Source organism: Conger conger, chromosome 4 (genome assembly GCF_963514075.1).
Source record: "Conger conger chromosome 4, fConCon1.1, whole genome shotgun sequence".
Lineage (NCBI taxonomy): Eukaryota > Metazoa > Chordata > Actinopteri > Anguilliformes > Congridae > Conger > Conger conger.
Window position 1 is genome coordinate 3,345,810 of NC_083763.1, and position 19,032 is coordinate 3,364,841.

The window sequence follows — 19,032 nt, forward strand, 5'->3', positions numbered from 1 at the left end:
GAATTCGATGTCTGAAAAAAACTCAAACGAGTGTGTTGCCTGTGTGTTTTTACTGATCAAAAGAACCTATGTAAAAAGGAAAAAAAAAACTTCATGACAATGTCCTATTGACCATCCAACCAATCCACCATCCAGCATTTTTTTTCAAGAACAACTTTCTTGTTCTTGTTCTTGAAGCCACCAACTAGGCCATTATTTTAGAATATCTAACTATATATTTTCAAATACAAATTTCAAGGCTTGCTTTTCTACAGATCACTTTAATTTCTTTGTATTCTTTAAAATATTGTATTGTCCATTTAGAATCTATATTGTTTTGAAAGGGTTTGTGTTCCTATCCATGTTCAATCATTGGATGAAACGATTCGGAAAAATTGATTTTACCCCAGCTCGCGGTTGTCATACTAGAAATTATATCATTCTTATGACAAATGGAAATCCAGTATTGCAACAGATGCGGAACATGTGTTTAGCAGTTCTGCTTTTTATATTCATTGTAGTTCGGTGACCACAGTATCCTGGGGAGAAAGCAAGTATACTTTCATCTATTTTAATACTTTAGTTTGAAACTAGTTTGAAAAGTAATTATAGATCGTTGAATTCAGCACATTCTCTCTGTGGGTTTGACGATATAAATGCGTTCGTTTTCGCTGTGTTACAGAACGTGTTGTATGATGTTAATTGAGGCAATGGACCTTTGTGACAGTTTTGAAACTAAGTACATTTGCAGTGTTGGTCTACCGCAGTGGTTATCACTCCTTATCCTGGAGAGCAGGTGTGCTGGTTTTTTGTTGATTTTCCCAGTATGAAAATAAATTCAAGTTTAGTTTCAAGTTTGGTAACAAACTTTTTTAAAGTGTTGGGAGTGTGAATTGCCTCAGCGGTCTCCAGATATTGTTCGTCACCGACAACTGGTATCAAGAAGTACTGGCTTAATTTGGACAATTTTCACATGAATTTGATTTTTTTATGTTATAGGTAACAATAATATACTGTTCAGCAAATGTATTATGATTCAGGTGCTTAAATAAAATTTCTAGTGTGTTTTTTTTTTTTGTATAACTACATGTATTGCACATTTCCATAGATATGTGTTTGGCATGCTGGTTCATGAGGTCTGTATGTGTTTGCAGGTAAAAGCATTTCAGTGACTAAGATCTATTGATTCAGAACTATGGCAGGAGCCAAGCCCCTCATTTTGGCTTGCTTCTTGCTGTCAGGTGGGTCTCTACCCTTCACGCTGCCTCCAGTTGTTTGAATGACCGTGGTCTGGCTGATATATATGGTATGTGTGGGCAGCCTATAGCCTAGTGGCTAAGGTACATGAATGGGTCCTTAACCTTGCATTGTTCCGGGGGATTGCCCCCTGCTTAGTCTAATCAACTGTAAGTCGCTTTGGATAAAAGCATCAGCTAAATACATTTATTTATTTTTTATTTATGTGGCACTAAAATCCCATGATTTTTATTTAATTTTTATTTAATTTTTTAATCTTGTGATTTCGGTGGCACGGATGGTGCAGTGGGTAGCACTGCCGCCTCACAGCAAGGAGGTCCTGGGTTCGAATCCCTGTCGGCCGGGGCCTCTCTGTGCGGAGTTTGCATGTTCTCCCCGTGTCTGCGTGGGTTTCCTCCGGGTACTCCGGTTTCCTCCCACAGTCCAAAGACATGCACGTTAGGCTGATTGGAGAGTCTAAATTGCCCGTAGGTATGAGTGTATGAGTGTGTGAGTGAATGGTGTGTGTGCCCTGAGATAGACTGGTGACCTGTCCAGGGTGTATTCCTGCCTTTCGCCCAATGTTTGCTGGGATAGGCTCCAGCCCCCCTGCGACCCTGATCAGGATAAGCGGGTTCAGATAATGGATGGATGGAATCTTGTGATTTCAAACGGCTTCTGCTGATTTCTGCAACGGTAATTTGATTACATTGTGATGAAGGATTGTGAACGTGTGATTCTGCATGGACATGTGGGGTGACATGGCTCAGGCAGTAAGAGCAGTCGTCTGGCAGTCGGAGGGTTGCCGGTTCGATCCCCCACCCGGGCTGTGTCGAAGTGTCCCTGAGCAAGACACCTAACCCCCAAATGCTCCTGACGAGCTGGTTGGGGCCTTGCATGGCAGCCAATCGCTGTCGGTGTGTGAGTGTGTGTATGAATGGGTGAATGGAGAAGCATCAATTGTACAGCGCTTTGGATAAAGGCGCTATATAAATGCCTGCCATTTACCATTTACATGTGCGGACGCCTCTATTCCTGCTGATGCCAAAGCCTTTTATGTGAACTGCTATTGTTTTGTTTGTGTACCTTAGGAGCTCTTTGCAGTGATTATACAGTCAAGATACCGAAACACCTACAGGCTCTGAGTGGATCCTGCCTGTTGATCCCATGCATGCTGATCTCTGAAAAGAATGCAGATCATCTGAAAAATTCAGCTCGTGGAATTTGGATTAAAAGAATTCCACAATTTGCAAAACCTGAGGCCACTGTTGTGTTCAACAGCAGTAGACCTAATAACAAACTGCCAGGGGGCATCGTTGGAGATTTGCTTCAGAAGAATTGTACGACATTCCTGTCCCAGATCCCAGCAGGATATTCAGATAAATACTACTTCAGAATTGAGACAACTCGCTACAAGAAAACATTTCCTGGAACACCAGTCTACATTGATGTCATAGGTACAATCGTAAATTTGCTAATTTTGCATCACATATACATACTGTATGTCACTTTAAAATACTGTGCACAGGGATTATAGATTATGCAGTGAGCTCTATAAATCATGGGACAAAGACATGTTTCTTGATTTGGCTCCGTTTTGGCTCTGTACACAATTTTAGATTTCTAATCAAACTATTCAACATGTGGTTAAAGTGCATCTAAATTTTCAGCTTTTATTAAAGAGTAGTTTTGTTCATTTTGGTTTCACCATTCTGAACTTTTTTTCTACATGGTGAAACAGCACTTTGATACAGCACTGTTTTTTTTAATATACATAGAACATAAGAATATGTATGTATATGTATAAGAATGTATATGTATATGTATAAGAAAGCTTTCAGTATCTAGTCTTGGTCCTAGGCTTTTGATTGCCTTTGAAGTCTGTTATTGGCGTTTGACAAGTACCTGAGCTGCGCCAAGGACAGTCAAAGAAGCCATCATGAGGCTGAGAAATAAAACATTACAAAAACAGTGAGTGACATAGATCAAACAATGGGCTTGCCGAAGTTCAATAAGTTTGTGTTTGGTTCCGAGGTGGTAAAAAGTCATTTCTCTTTTAGACTCTCCACCCAAGCCCAAGATAACCCAGTTGAAAGAACTGAAAGAAGGCACGCCCGTGGGTTTGAAGTGCACAGCTGCAGCCCCTTGTATCAGAAGTCTCCCGGTCTTGACATGGAGCCACGACCTCGGGAACGTCCTGTCCGAGCTCCAGGAGGATTCGGACGATTCGGGTGAAGCCAACTCGGTTTCGTCTGTTCTGACGTTCACTCCTCAACGCCGCCTCCACCACGGGAAGAGCGTCGTCTGCTCTGCCGAGTACACGCGGCAAAACGGGAAGACTACAGTGGAGGACACAATTACCCTCAAAGTTCTGTGTAAGAAATCTGTCAAATGTGAAAACTAATGGCACTTTGATTACATCCAGCTATCCCAGCTTGAAAATTGAGTTGGTCATAAAGCTGGTCTAGCTGGGTACGAGTCGGTCAACCAGCTAGTGCTGGTAGCCAGTCTGAACTGGTCAATCAGATACCAGCTGTTTCAAAATAGCCTGAGCTGGTCAAACCATGTCAAGCTGGGAGCTGGTCTGAACCGGCTAAACTATGTTGAATTGGGAGCTGGTCTGAACTGGTCAACCAGCTACCAGCTGTTTCAAAACATAGACAGAGTGACCCAGATGTTTTATTTCTTGTCGTCTGTTCAACAAGTATTATTTTCTTCAGTCCCTCCGAGTGACACAAGGGCCTCCATAAGTCCATCTGGCCCACTCCTCCATGGCAGCCCTGTGAGTCTGACCTGCAGGAGCCAGGCTTACCCACCGGTTCGGAGTTTCACCTGGTTCAGAACCACGTGGCGTCAGACCACACCGAGAGGGTCTGGAGAGACACTCTCCTTCAACGCAAGCATCGATGACGTGGGCTCATACTATTGCGAAGCTCGGAATTCACAGGGGACACAGGCGTCTGCTCACGTGACGCTTGCCATAGAAGGTCAGTGCAACTTCAACAAGCTGAAAAGAGGAACTCAGTTGCTCAACTCAGTTTCCTGTTGTATAAAAAAACTGTTTTATCGATATAATCTACCAAGGCCCATGTCCTTATCCTTGTTGTCGTCTTGGCCCTTGAAACTGTATTTCCCTCTAGGGTAGGGATCATCAAATCACGGTCCTCGTTGGTTCGAGAAGTGCTGGTCTTCCACCCTCCCTTTACCTGGGAGTCAGGTGTGAAGACAGCCTGACCAATCAGTAGCACTAATTGCTCTGTTTAATTACCCAGGAGAAAAGAAAACCTGGGCTGGATTTGGATTCGAGGTCCAGATTCAAGGATCCCTGCTCTAGGGTTTCCAGGGCACTTGGTCCCTGGTTCTGATTTTGCACTTTATTGTACGTCGCTCTGGATAAGAGCATCTGCCAAATGCCTATAAAGTACTGTAATGTCACTTCATATCTACAGGCTAATGTTTAAGGCTATTTTTAACTGCAGGTGTATCAGAGCCCTTGTCCCTTCCAGCGATTGGAGGGATTGTGGGAGGGATGTTTGGCGTGCTGTTGATATGTTCCCTGCTCCTGATGTTCTTGAGGTAATATTGTTCCGGTTGTATTATTTTGTATGAACCTGACCAGTGGCTAATATTTAAACATTCATATGTTTGCTGGCCCCTGCAGGGAGAGCTATTTTCACCGCAAAAAAAAACTCACAAACTTAACAAGTTTGGTCTTGTAATGGGACTTAAAGTCTTCTTTTTTTCTCTCTCTCAAGTAGAAAATATTCGCTTGTTTGCTTGACGTGAAATTTTCTCACCCCATTGGCAAATCTTGAAATTATTCAAATGACCTCAACTGGTAATATTGGCAATATTTTTTATCTTATTTAGCAACAAAGTAATACAAAATTTGATTTAAAGTCTTGATTAAAGACTAAAATTGCTTGTTGAGACTGACTGTTTTTTTTGTTTTTTTTGCTGTGTTACCACTGATGTAATGTTCTATATTTTAATAAGCTATACAGTTCAGGGTGGCACGGATGGTGCAGTGGGTAGCACTGCTGCCTCACAGCAAGGAGGTCCTGGGTTTGAATCCCGGTTGGCCGGGGCCTCTCTGTGTAGAGTTTTCATGTTCTCCCCATGTTTGCGTGGGTTTCCTCCGGGTACTCCGGTTCCCTCCCACAGTCCAAAGACATGCAGGTTAGACTGATTGGAGAGTCTAAATTGCCCATGGGTATGAGTGTGTGAGTGAATGGTGTGTTCGCCCTGTGATGGACTGGCGACCTGTCCAGGGTGTATTCCTGCCTTTCGACAAAGGAATGCTGGGATAGGATCCAGCCCTCCTGCGACCCTGTTCAGAGTAAGCAGGTCAAGATAATGGATGGATGGCTATACATGTCAGCCAGACACTCAGTCAGTTTCACCTCTGCACTGACAAGCATGCGCCAAGCCCTAGTACAGTAGTTTCTGCCACACATACTCCCCATCATCAGGGTTCAGCTAAACCAGGCTCGCCTGATCTTGTATCATAAATTAATGTGAGTATTTTGTGGTGAAAAATTATGTTACAAAAAGTCTATAACAAGTTCTAATGAGTGGTTGCATTTTGACAAAGGCTTCAGCATCGAGTATTCACAATATGTTTTCCATCAGGACCATCTTGTCCTTTGCTTTCTTTCCTGTTCACATATTCACCCAGACCCCTGCATAAAAGAGGCCCTTCTGTTGTTGTTTTATCATTTTATGTGTGGCCTACCCGGCTTCCACATATTTTTCTTTATTGTGTTTCCTTGTGTAACCAGCAGGCATTTCACTGAAGGATATGAACCTTTCTTATTACCCTGGTGTAAAATCCAGCTGTCACCGAGTTCAAATGACCAGCTACCAGCTGGTTCAAAACATAGCTTGAGCTGGTCAAACCATATTGCGTATGGAGCTGGTCTGAACTGGTCAACTACCTACCAGCTGTTTCAACACCTAGCTTGAGCTGTTTTTTTCAACAGGGTAGTGAACAATATCAGTCAGGTTTTGGTACTGTACATTGCGTACCCCTATCCTATCGCCATTGTTAAGGATTCAGCCTTTTAAATTATCATTTTTTTCAGGCTGAGGAAATCCAGAGAGCTGTGTATGAACATGAGGACGACCAGAGTAGAAGAACAGGTAGGAGCAATGTGATTTATAACCCTTCCGATCTACAGCAGTCCATGAACAGGTAATGTAGTTCGGTTAGCTTGGCTCGTTCGCTAGGAAAGTGAAGGCTTGTAGCGGGTTACCGCGACAACACTCCCTGATTACGGTCCCTCAGATTCAAAAAGAACGTCGTTGCCCTTGGCTACAGGCGATTTCGTCCTTAGCTGACTGGTAACGTGTTTGTTCAACAAATCTTTAGATGAGTGAGAGGTCGGGGTTCAAATCCTAAATCTCGCTCTCTCGTTTGAGTAGCATATTGCAATTCAGCACCCACAGTTCTGAAATCCTGACAACCACCTTTAGTAGTTGGGGTAAAAAAGTTAAATTAAGTTAACATTTATAATTTTAGGCATGATAAACAGAAGTTTTTATCTATATAATTGTTTTCTGGTCCCTTTGACTCAAACACAATTCGGTCAGCATTCGGTCACATTCCATTGAGTACTGAATTAGTATTGTAGCAGTATCATCCATGGGAGGTGTGCTATAGGTAACTATTTCAGCATAGTGAAGTTACAACACTGAAAATATGTTTTTACATGTTTTTACAGAACACTAATCTTATATTTTCTTGGTACGCATGAAATGTCAGTAAAAATACAGAGAAAAGTAATTTGCTTTATTTGGTTAAAAAATAATAATTCTCTACTGCCATGTTTCGCAGAGCAACCCTTCCTCGGACCCCAGCAAAGCCGCCAGAACCTGGGACACAACAGAAGCTGTGGAAAGCCAGCAAGAGGAATCCCATTACGCTGAAATTGAGTTTTCCAAGCAAGCCAAACAGAAAGGCAAGAAGGGCATGGAGGAAGGACCGAGACAGGAGACTGAATACAGCGAGGTCAAATTTTCTGAAAGAAAGGCACTGGTTCCAATCGGGGATATTTACGCAAGTGTTAAACCAAAAAAACGGCCTCAATGAAAATCCCTGCTTTGTGTCCTGTCGTTATTTTCCCTCCAATACCTGGAATCCCCTGGAAACCATTTATTCTTCTAGGCTACACTGAAACCTATTGCGCAAGGGACAGTCAATAAGAACAAATGGTTCTTCACTGCAATTTTATTTTTTTTGTCATCTGAGATACTTTTATTATAGAGAATCATTTATTCTACTGTGCTGAAAACTGTTGTCTAATGGACATAAAATAAAAATAAATGTTTTTGAAAATATCACTGCTTCACTGCCACATGTTTTTGTCATTCAAAATACTTATATAATTGTATAATACTTATATAACATGCAGAACTTTACATCGAGCTACTGTTAACTTGTCAATTATGTTTAATGTGTAGCTCAACCCACCAGTTTTTTATCATTTGCAAATGTAGCTCATTTACTTACAATGTCTATAACATTTATGTAAATAAGAATTCCTTCCCACATTATCTTGCTCAGATAAGATTCCTCCATGTTATGTTCAACCTTGGAGCCAATTGTGAACCCATTCTGGAAAAGATTTAGTAAATTACCACACACCTCATCGTGTCTCATGTGGTACTTTATCCTATATGTTGTCAATGTTCATATAGATATATAATATCATACGTACGCCTTGTTACAGTCAAAGCATCGTAAATTAAGTCCAAGAGGTTTGTTAGGCATAACATAATTAATTTTTGAAAATGTAATATTTATTCAGGCCGCCAAACGACACGTTTTACCTATGTCTTTAAAAATTATTATTTGTATTTCCTTCGTGAACAGCGAAGGCCTACTTTCCAAAATAATTTTGCTCCTTTATTAAAATGGCGGAATCTGAAACCGAGCTGTGCACTACATATCCCAGTATACCTTCATGCAGCGCTGTTCGAAAAAAATCGGAAAGTCCCCGATTAGTTTCCAACAGTGCTCAATTCACTTTCGTTTTCACTTGTATGCTGAGTAACTGTGCCGTTGTAGAAAGAGTTCAGGTTCCATAAACAGCTTTCACACGATTTAGTTGTGTCTACGAGGTTGATACCTGTTTGGTTTATGCAGACGGTATTTTCCTGCAGTCGCGATTAACTTGGAGCGATCAATCCACCCACACTGAGAACGATGACTTCTTTAGATATACGGCCAGAATCGAAGAAACAGGTAGTTTATCCCCGTTGACTGTTTCTGACGCTGTTTTGACTTGAATTTAATGTATGCTACGAGGATCTCTTAGCCTAATTGCAATGAAGAATTGCAAACAGTTCGAAATGTGAAACAGTTCGTGAGAGAACTGGCAGAATTTCTTCCTACTTACAATCGGATAGGGTGACTATTGAGGTTTCGATATCTTCACGAATTCACTCGGTAGTCACAACTGATTGAAGGGACAAAGGAGGACTGGCGACGATTGTGTTTCTTTATTTGAGCAAAAGGCCTATTACCTTTGTTCCACTGATTCAGTGTTTCATTGTTTTATCTAGGTTGATGACTTCTGCAAGCACCTTACCAAGGAGGTGAGTTTTAAGCACGTTATATGGGGCGTTATTGTCGTATGCGTGAATGATTCGTCGGCCTAGCTGCGGCCTGGTTCTGCGTGTTAATTGTGTAATTGTGTGTCGCAGGCAGAATCTCTGGTCTCAACATTCTTCCCTGAGAAGATTGCGGAGATGGAGAATTTGCTACAGGTAAGGAGCGATAGAGACCAGTGGCGTCCCTGTGCCATGGTGTTGTATCTTGTTAGTTACATTGCCGTTTTTTAGACTGGCAGTTTGTTTCACCACCACTTGTCGCCACTCAAGGCTTCCCTGTGCATAGAGGACCTGTCTACACTGAAGGCCCCCTTGGACATTCCCATACCCGACCCTGTCAAAGAGGAGCTGAAACGGAAGAAGAAGGAGGAGGTATTGGCGCGCATCACCATTATCATCATGCAGGGTTATTACTTAGCCTGCTGGGAAAAAAAAACCTGGCTCAAGCTAGATTTTGAAACTGCTGGTAGCTGGTCATTTCGAGCTGGACGTAGCTGGATTTTTCACAAAAGGCTGCATCTAAAAGTTGCACGTGTACAGCTGAATTTGAGCTCTGAAACCAAAAAAAGGACTGAAAAGGTAGTTCACAGGCTTTAAACCACGTGCAGCAGGGAGAGGATGTGTACTGTTACTGCTGCAAATATTATAATTATCACACTTAGCACCACACCTCACAGTGTGCTAATATCCTTTATTACAGCCGTTTGAATATGAGAGCGAGAGAGGACCGTTTCAGTGTTGTTCACTGTCTTGTCTGTTTTCTCCCACAGAAAGAGGAAAAGGAAGGGAAGAAGGATAAAGATAAAGACAAAGACAAGAAGGATAAAGAGGAAGACGAGGAAGGTAAATAATGATATTGATCCATCTTTTTAAAAAAGTTGAAAAAATGTTATATTCCTCCATGAAAAATGTCATATTCGACTCCTATCCACCAGGTGGCGCTGTTCTTTAACAGCCCACTGCCTCTCAGTGCTGCAGCCGTCTCAGAGAGGTGTGTAACTCTCTCTCTCCCCCCCCCTCCCCAAGGCCCGAAATGCGGCCCTGTCGCCTGCAATGAGAAGGTGGAAAGCCTGCTGAAGGAGATCAAACCTCACATCCAGACGCTCAAGGAGAAACTCAACACTGTGAGCCGAACATCTGTTTTTATTCCTGTGTTTCTGTGTGCGTTAGTATTTTTGGATCCATCAAATGGTAAATGAACTGCATTTATATAGCGCCTTTATCTGAAGGGTTCAAATGAATGCCTTTCACATACACACACGCACACACACACATACGCACACATACTCACACCAATGGCGATAGGCTGCCATGCAAGGCACTATTCAACTCATCGGGAGTACTTGGGGGGGCCACGTAGGGCCACTTCGACACACCCAGGGTGCACACACGCACACGCTCTTACCTCCTGAGCTAACGTCGCCCCATTAGTGTGCCTTTATTCCAGCCTCGTGCGTTATTGTTGATGTGGCTCAGTGTGTGCGCGTTTCATCAGGTCAGTGTGCGCTTCCATTCCGTCTTCCTTCCAGGTGTCCATGTGGGTGCAGCTTCAGATTCCCAGGATTGAAGACGGGAATAACTTCGGCGTGGCTGTGCAGGTCAGCCTGTCTCCCCATTTGTGTGTGTTATAAGGCCTGTCTCCCCAGTTGTGTGTGTTATAAGGCCTGTCAACCAAGAACTAGAACTGCAACTACAACTATAATGATAGTGACGTGAAGCGTCCACGCTAATGGACGATAACCTTTGTAAATAGTCATCTGCCATTTTGAATGTGACGCCCTGTAAATTCGGATGGATTTTGATTGGCTGTCCGTGTGCAATCGTCCAATGCAGATGGCGGGGAAAAAAATTGCTCTGAAAGTGCACTCCACCATCCACTTGCGTTAGAATGATTTTTAAAAACATTTATGAGCCACCACTGTTAAAATGTACCGTGCATACTGTACACACTGTGTTAAAATGGGATCCTTTGATTATCTTTTCTCCTGGAAATGAGATGAGGGATAAAAACAAGGGAGCAGTTTCATTGAAGAGCAGTGCATTAATAGATGATTTCCTCACTGAAAATGACAAGGCTCTGCGAACGTGGCCAGATTTGCATGGTCACATTTTGTGCCCGCATGCAGTACGGTTTGTGTGACACTAACTTACTGTGTAAGGCAAAGCAAATCTGTGTTGTTTTACAGGAAAAAGTATTTGAATTGCTGACCAATACTCGCACCAAGATAGAGGGATTCCAGACACAGATCTCCAAGTAAGAGGAACACTATCGCCACATTCTCAATTCTAAAATATATTAATGACTAATTACAGGTATGTCCTTCAGTCATTATACATGGTACAGCGGTCAATTTCTGGGGCTTGTTTGCGCACGCTGTTGGTGCGCAAGGGGCGTAAGTGGCATTTTCCGAGCCTAAACTTGGGTTTAAACGAACCAAAAAATTTGGGATGTCGCTTGGTTTTTACCCTTTATTTGAGTGTAGTTATGGATGGCACATCCCATCTTTAGCCACTAGATAGATCTCAAAAGCTTTCTTTGATGTGTAATTCATTTTGGCACAAAATGTCACTTATGCCCCTCAATATCTAGTTGTGAGTTATTTTTCTTAAATTTGCTCTTTGGCATTAATAATAATAATAATAATAATAATAATAATATAATGTGTTTGTCGTCTCAGGTACTACAGTGAGAGAGGGGATGCAGTGGCCAAAGCATCCAAGCAGCCACATGTGGTTAGTGTCGCTTAATTGTTATCATTTAATTATCATTTAATAATTATTTGTATTACTCTTAGCACTAGTGCTGTGGTGAAATTGAAGGTGCTTTCCAATAGAAGCCTTACGAGTGGGAATATCTTTAAAATGTTATTTTACATTACGTTACATTCGAGTCATTTGGCAGACGCTCTTATCCAGAGCGACGTACAGCAGAGTGCATACCCATAACCAGGAACATGTGCAGAATGTTTTATTTTTAACTAAAGATTTATAATGAGCAACTACTGAGTCTGATCAAATCTGGACCTCGAATCGAAATCCAGCCCAGGTTTTCTTTTCTCCTGGGTAATTAACAGAGCAATTAGTGCTACTGATTGGCCAGACCGTCTTCACACCTGACCCAGGTAAAGGGAGGGTGGAAGACCAGCACTTATCTGTCCTAGAGCCCCATGATTTGATGATTCCTGCCTTAGAGGGAAGTAGTTTCAGGAATACCACAAAGATAAGGACTTGGGCCTTGTAGATGAATCTGATGACAACAGGATTATATGTATAAACCCGTATTAGGAAGCACTGAACTTTCCACTAATGGTGCCTGTGTCACATGTTGTGGGGTGACCGTGTGATTGGCTGATTCCAGGGGGATTACCGGCAGCTGGTGCACGAGTTAGACCAGCACCAGTACTGTGAGCTGCGCGTCGTGGTCCTGGAGATCCGCAACACTTACGTGAGTCCTCTTTCCCCTGTGCTGTGCTGTGTCTGCCATCCTTAGTTTTAGCCACAGTCCGTGATATAATGTGTGAATGTAACGAGTGAATTGGTCGTGGTGCATATGGCTAATTAGGATTGATCCAGACTAACCGGTGGCAGTAACATCCTGCATACACACCGGCCCTCCCAGACTGCAGTTGCCCATCCCTGATTATATTATTACATTATTGGCTTTTGGCTCTCATCCAGAGCGACGTACAGTTGATTAGACTGAGCAGGAGACAATCCTCCCCTGGAGCAATGCAGGGTTAAGGGCCTTACTGAAGGGCCTAATGGCTGTGCGGATCTTATTGTGGCTACACCGGGGATCGAACCGCCGACCTCGCGGGTCCCAGTCATGTACCTTAACCACTACGCTACAGGTCGCCCTGATGTAATGGTTTAGTCACATGCCTATTTCCATTCCTACAGGCTGTGTTGTATGACATCATCAGCAAGAACTACAACAAGATCAAGAAGCCCAGAGGAGATTCGAAGGCTCTGATTTACTAGTCCATCGTGTACTGTACTCGCAGAAAAACACACCAGACACACTGAATAACTCAGCGCAGCACGTTTTACACACATTCTGAAGACCCTGCTGTATGAACATATTTCTGACTCCTATTTACAAATAAAGCGGTGACATTAAGTGAAATTGATTTGTGAGTGATTAGTCTTGATCCTTGGCTGAGACACTGTGTCCTTATGTGAGGTACATTTACTCAATCCCCTTAAATAAATATTTATCAATAGAAGTGTGATGCATGTTACATCATTTTTATTATTCTAATATGAACTGCTAATAATAATAATAACAAGAAGCAAAACGTACGTTGTCACACGAGAAATCGTTTTACAAACGGCTCGGAAAAATAGCAGTTGGACCCTAAAACATGCGTACTTCTACCGAAATTGCAACTGTTTTAGTTGGATCAGTATGGAACACAAATCGAAAGCTCCAGGATGACGTGAAAAGCTCAGAAACGCGAAAAATATGCGCGTGGACTTTTTTTTTTTTTTTAAGGTCCGTGCAGCGGAAGAAAGTAACGCTTCGTTAACGATCAGTATCCAGTCTCAAGGCCCGTCCACACAAATAACTATTATAATAACGATTACTTGGAACGATTTTTAAAAGGACATATTTCTAACTCAAGTGGATGTTCACTTTTCAGAGTGATTTTTTTCCAGCTGCATGAACGATAAAACCCTGGCAGCCAATCAAAATCCATCCGAATTTACCGGGCCTTGCGTTCAGAATGGTAGATCACATGGCCAAGAGACAATTTACGGAATATTGTCATCAGTGTGGATCGTTATCGTTTTTGCCCCGTGGTCCTCACTCCTGGTCCCGGAGAGCCGCAGGATGTGCCGGCTTTTGTTGCTACTCTGCGCTTTATCAATTAACGCAGTTAATTACACAGGTAACCCACCTGGTTTCTTGGGTTTGAATTGATCGCTGATATTAAGGTGAATACAAAAGCCAGCACACCCTGCGGCTCTCCAGCACCAGGAGTGAGGACCACCGTTACAGCCGCAGTTACAGTTCTGGGTGCGGACGGGGCTTAAGTGCTCCGTCCCGGTTCTTCCCCGCCGTGGTCAGCAGCCCCGCCCCGGGCCTCCCGGGACAGTACCAGCTGGGCCCCAGGCGGTACCAGCCGTGGTACAGGCCCCTCCAGCCCAGGCACCCCAGAGCGCCCCCCAGCAGCTGGGTGGGGAACTGCGGGAAGTGGGCGAGCAGGCAGAGCAGCAGGAAGAGCCAGAGCCCGAGCAGGAGGGCGCAGAGGAGGAAGAGCAGCCGCAGCGGGGCCCCGCAGGCCCCGCCCAGGGCCAGGTAGGGCCCGAACACGGCCGTCTCCTCGGCCAGCAGCAGGCAGGCCAGGCAGAGCAGGAAGGCGTCCTCGGAGACCTCGTAGCCCTGCCACCGCAGGCCCGCCGTCAGGCAGCCGGCCTTGGTCTCGCCCTCCCGCAGCAGGAGCAGCGGCGGCCGCCCGCCCAGGGGCTCGTGGCAGCTGCCCGTGGCCTCCTCCAGGAGGCCCAGCGCCCGGCGGAGCCCCGTCCGCAGGAGCGTCGCCGCCAGGAGGCGCGAGAGGTGCCTGAGAGAGAGGGCGAGGGAGCGCCGCACGGAGAAGGAGAGGAGGAGGACGAAGGAGCCCGCCGAGAGGCAGGTCCAGCCCCAGCACGACCGCAGGAACTTCCTGAGAGGGAGGGAGGGAGGGAGAGGGGAGGAGAGAGACGGGGAGGGGGAGGGGAAGGGGAGGAGAGAGACAGGGAGGGAGAGGAGGGGGAGAGACAGAGAAAGGGAGGGAGAGAGGGAAGAGAGGAGGGAGAGAGGGAGAGAGGGAGGGAGGAGAGGGGGGTAGAGAGAGGTGGAGGGGGGAGGGAGAGAAGGGGGGGAAGAGGGGAGGGAGGGGGAGGAGAGGGAGGGAGGAGAGGGGAGGAGAGGAGGAGAGGGGGAGAGGTGGAGGGAGACAGAAAGGGAGGGAGGAGAGGGGGTAGAGAGAGAAGTGGAGGGGAGGGAGGGGGAGGGAGGATAGGGAATTCTGTAGTGAAATTTGTTCAGCAAGCTTTTGCATCAAGTGCATTCTGACAGCAACAACAAAAATGTTTTTGAAAAACAACTGTCACATCTCAAGGGTTCAAAAGAGAGCTACGTATCTACAGTAAGTTTGGCAGATCAACACCATCTGCACTGACAGTGCAGTAATGTCCTGACAGGCTGGATACCTTATGTCATATGTTAAATTCAGTAGTCAATAAACTGGGACAGTTCAGCAGTTTGGCAATTTTTCAACACGTGTACTCTCATTTTGTACACTATAAAGGAGACCCTGCTGTAAAATCCAGCTATGACCAGCTTGAAATGACCAGCTACCAGCTGTTTCTAAACAGCTTGAGCCGGTCAAACCATGTTGAGAATGGAGCTGGTCAACCAGCTACCAGCTGTTTCAAAACCTAGCTTGAGCTGTTTTTTTTTTTTTTCAGCAGCAGGGAACACACACATTATGACATGGTAGAACATAAACTGTGCTCACCTGTACAGGTAGTGACTCTTGTTTGCGAAAATGCTGTACTGCGAGACCCAGAGACTCAGGGCCGGGCCGAACAGAACCAGGCCTGAGAGAACCAGGTGGAAGTGCCGTCGGAATGAAACGTTCCCGAGGAGTTTGGCGGCAAGGTCCGTCACCACCACTAAGATGGCGTTCAGGAACATCCCAAAGTCTGCAATTTTGGTACTTTATACTTTTGTCCAGTAAAAAATATATAATATCCTCTTGGGCATATATAATTGTGTTTGATGAACAATAGCCAATGGTTTGGTATCAAATCTTCTCAGTTCATTGGTGATCTAGTAATGAAACCGTCCAATACTGGTTACTGGCGTAATCCTCTTGAGCTGGAATACCGTTGATCGACTGATCCGATATTGTGGTGATCCTGGTCTCTGGTGATCCTGCAGTCAATGCCAGACCCCTAAGACACAGTCACGCAATTCCATGCAATGGCCCAGAAACACACCAGTGTCTCCTCATGTTTGCGTTTTCTTTACTGTCTCCCGGATTCCTAAGATCCTGTTTATGACATCATCAGTTTTCCTCCCTCCTACTGCTCAGGTCTTGGAATTCCAGCCTTACAATTTGCTCTAATCCTTCTCATCTCAGACTTCTCTTCTGCCCCACATTCATTCATGGCACTCTGTACATTACCCTGTCTGTTTGTCCAAAGAAACACTCCTCCCTCCTCACAAGCTCTCCTATCTCTGCAGCCCTGACACCTTTCAAACAACAGGGCGGTAGAGACCCCTCCCCTCATACCCAAACCCTTTCCTAAAATGGGAAATTACAAAAAACTAGTTTTGTTGAACTATATTTCTCCTTTGACCAACGCTTACCCTCCTGTGCCCCCTGCCCCCCCGGAAACTTCAACAACTACATGGCTATATAAAGGTCTGGTATCAAAGTTGTGTATGAAAGATTGATGTTCATATTAAAATAGGTATTTGCATTATGTTATAGGCATTTGGCAGACACTCTCATCCAGAGCGACGTACAACAACAAAAACAACAAGGTATGCGCATGACTGTGATTTCGCTAGCAGTGTGTAGGCCTGTGTCCAAAGTATAAAAATGTTTGGTACCAAAGCTGTGTATCATAGATTGATTTTAATCTTTTAAAAAAAGGTATGTGCATGACTGACTTCGCTGGCACTGTGTTGTAATGTTCCAAGTTAATAAAAATGTTGAGAATGTCTGGCAGGCGGCCCTATACCCCATTAAGCCTCCGTTATGCACAGTGGGAACCGGCTCCAGCTAAATTGGCAATGCTGGCTTTGCTACAATACAAGCCTTTGCTGCATAGCACACTATGAGATTACATTGTATTGCATTTGACTGAACCAACATTGTCACGTGTGTGGCACGGGTGGGGCGGCCTGTAGCGTAGGCTAAGGTACATGACTGGGACCCCGCAAGGTCGGCGGTTCGATCCCCGGTGTAGCCACAATAAGATCCACACAGCCGCCGGGCCCTTGAGCAAGGCCCTTAACCCTGCATTGCTCCAGGGGAGGATTGTCTCCTGCTTAGTCTGATCAACTGTACGTCGCTCTGGATAAGAGCGTCTGCCAAATGCCATTAATGTAATGTCATGGGTGTGAACTGGTGGACAGTGCCCTTCACTGCAATGTACCCTTCTACATGTCTCTAAATATGTCATATGAGGTATTAAGAGGACTGGCTCAAGTCACTCCAGTGGGACCAGAACCTTTATAACCCTAATCCCCACACATAAGTAAAGCAACAATACACCATGTAACAACAGAAGCTTTTTTTTCCCTGCGCATTTACTGTACATGGGGAAATGGAGGCTGTATGCAATTTTAGGATTCAATTGTTTCTCAGATGTAGCACACTGTGTAATGCAGGTTCTACCACAGCAGAACCGTTTGGGGAATGATATACATTGCCTCGTATAGCCATGTTTTTCAATCACTTTGGTGTGGGGGAGGCTGGTTTCTTGCACTTAGAATGACACAAATGCTGTTCAAATAGACCTGTTATGTCAATATTAGGCCGTTTTTTGGAATGCAGAATGGCTTTTCTGGAAAGACTTGAAGAACTACTTTGAGGAAAAAAATGTGTATTTGAGGTGCAGTGCAGTACAGTACAGAACGCTATACAACCTAAAATGCGGTAGCCACCTGTCTGTATCACATTAGCAAACACAGTGTAGAATCTGTTAATTTCACTGTAGCCATTAGCTATATTTGCCTGTGAAATTCCACTGTCATTCACTGTAAACTGTTTAGTGCCAAATGAGCTTCTGAATAAACAAATACATTTTTTCCCTATTTTTAGCTGTTGCGTCCCTCTATTGTTATCTCCATTACTAGACTCAGCTGTTGTTATGAAAGCCTGTTTCTGTCAGTCAGTAGGTGTGCCCTCTCTTTCACACTTACTCCTTTCTTGTTTCCATATGTTGTTAGTACTCACACTATACAGTATTTACTCTATTAGTGCCCTCCTTGCTGCCAGTGTTTTAGTACACTTTTTAGTACACTTTAGTGCATCTTTCTCTACTTTGCTGAGCAATTGTTTTGCTTCACAAATGGAAGTTGAATTTACCACACATTATCGATTGTCCAGCCGTTTCTTAACTTCATGAGACCCACGATCACATTTTTTCTGATGGTTGATGTGAACATTAAACTGAAGCTCCTGACCCGTATTTACATGATTGTATGCATTGCACTCCTGCCCCACAATTGGCTGATGAGATAATCGCATTAATAAGTAGGTGTAATAAAGTAAAAGATTTCCTAATAAAGTGCTCACTGAGTGTATGCTTCTGTCACTCCCCCGAAACCCACCCCAATCCTCATCACCCACAATGCATCACAAACAGAGCCCCCTGGAGTACTCCAGGGGGATTAGGAGCGCACAGTTGTAAAGCACCAGAAACAACTGTCAGAGGTAACCATAGCCCTTGTGTGTATTGCATGCAGGCAGCTGGTACGTTCCAGGCCTGGTGCTTGCAGCCATGGGCAGCACTTGCGTTTCAAGTTTAGGCGGATATATTTTTTCCACACACACACACACACACACACACACACACACACACACACACACACACACACAAAACAAAACAAAAAACACCATTATAAAGCGTTTCATCCATTGTCAGATTCGGTTTTGGTTAGGCCCTATTATTATGAATAGGGCTCTACGCTAGCATTTTTTTCCAAGGAGCAGTTGAAACATTTAGGAGCACACTAATACATCCCAATTAATAGATGTGCTCCCAAATTATTTTTCCATTTAGCACACATGCATTTTTGGGAGCACTGTAGAGCCCGGACGGACATGCTTGCTTCTTCACAAGGCAAAGAATGTTCATTATTTTCAACAAGGGGACCTCAAAGCAGTGCCATTAGTTAGCTCGTAAGGCGAGCAAACTATTATGGCGATGGCGGCTACAGTAACATTCTGTACTGCTGCTCCCAAGCTAGCCTTTTCACACCGAGCCAGGTACTCGCACAACTCCCGGAAGCACTGCCGTTGTCTTCAGGTTTTTCTGGTTTCCCTACAACGGCAGTCACTTTACACCTTGGAAACGGTGCGAACGCTGATCTAATCGGTTACTGACTAGAGCATTAACATGCACCGGCAGGAACTATCGCATTTCAGCACTGGAATTTCAGGTCCCCAGTTTACAATTAATTGCTCGCGATCAACCTCC

At 44.3% G+C, this 19,032-nt stretch overlaps 3 protein-coding genes across 4 annotated transcripts; 2 read left to right on the forward strand and 1 right to left on the reverse strand.

Moving 5' to 3' along the window:
- The first annotated feature begins 471 nt into the window (after positions 1-471).
- On the forward strand, positions 472-7,554 carry LOC133126858 (sialic acid-binding Ig-like lectin 12). Of its 2 annotated transcripts, none has more exons than XM_061239294.1 (8): positions 472-529; positions 1,134-1,220; positions 2,307-2,672; positions 3,276-3,590; positions 3,936-4,202; positions 4,695-4,791; positions 6,300-6,357; positions 7,052-7,554. In XM_061239294.1, exons 2-8 carry the CDS (start codon positions 1,175-1,177, stop codon positions 7,304-7,306), a joined length of 1,404 nt encoding a protein of 467 aa, XP_061095278.1. In that variant the 5' UTR covers positions 472-529; positions 1,134-1,174; the 3' UTR covers positions 7,307-7,554. The 2 variants fall into 2 exon arrangements, with proteins under 2 accessions (XP_061095278.1, XP_061095279.1); XM_061239295.1 differs by lacking the exon at positions 472-529 and adding an exon at positions 646-775.
- Positions 7,555-8,171: 617 nt separating this feature from the next.
- On the forward strand, positions 8,172-12,955 carry psme1 (proteasome activator subunit 1). The gene is made up of 11 exons (XM_061239338.1): positions 8,172-8,461; positions 8,782-8,814; positions 8,923-8,985; positions 9,100-9,201; positions 9,600-9,672; positions 9,856-9,953; positions 10,359-10,427; positions 11,016-11,083; positions 11,508-11,562; positions 12,188-12,274; positions 12,730-12,955. Exons 1-11 carry the CDS (start codon positions 8,423-8,425, stop codon positions 12,808-12,810), a joined length of 768 nt encoding a protein of 255 aa, XP_061095322.1. The 5' UTR covers positions 8,172-8,422; the 3' UTR covers positions 12,811-12,955.
- An 882-nt stretch (positions 12,956-13,837) lies between these two features.
- Positions 13,838-16,030, reverse strand: LOC133125971 (fat storage-inducing transmembrane protein 1-like). The gene is made up of 2 exons (XM_061237732.1): positions 15,333-16,030; positions 13,838-14,495 (listed from the first exon to the last, which is right to left on the reverse strand). The coding sequence occupies exons 1-2, from the start codon at positions 15,509-15,511 to the stop codon at positions 13,838-13,840; spliced, it is 837 nt and encodes a 278-aa protein (XP_061093716.1). The 5' UTR covers positions 15,512-16,030.
- Between the last annotated feature and the right edge of the window lie 3,002 nt (positions 16,031-19,032).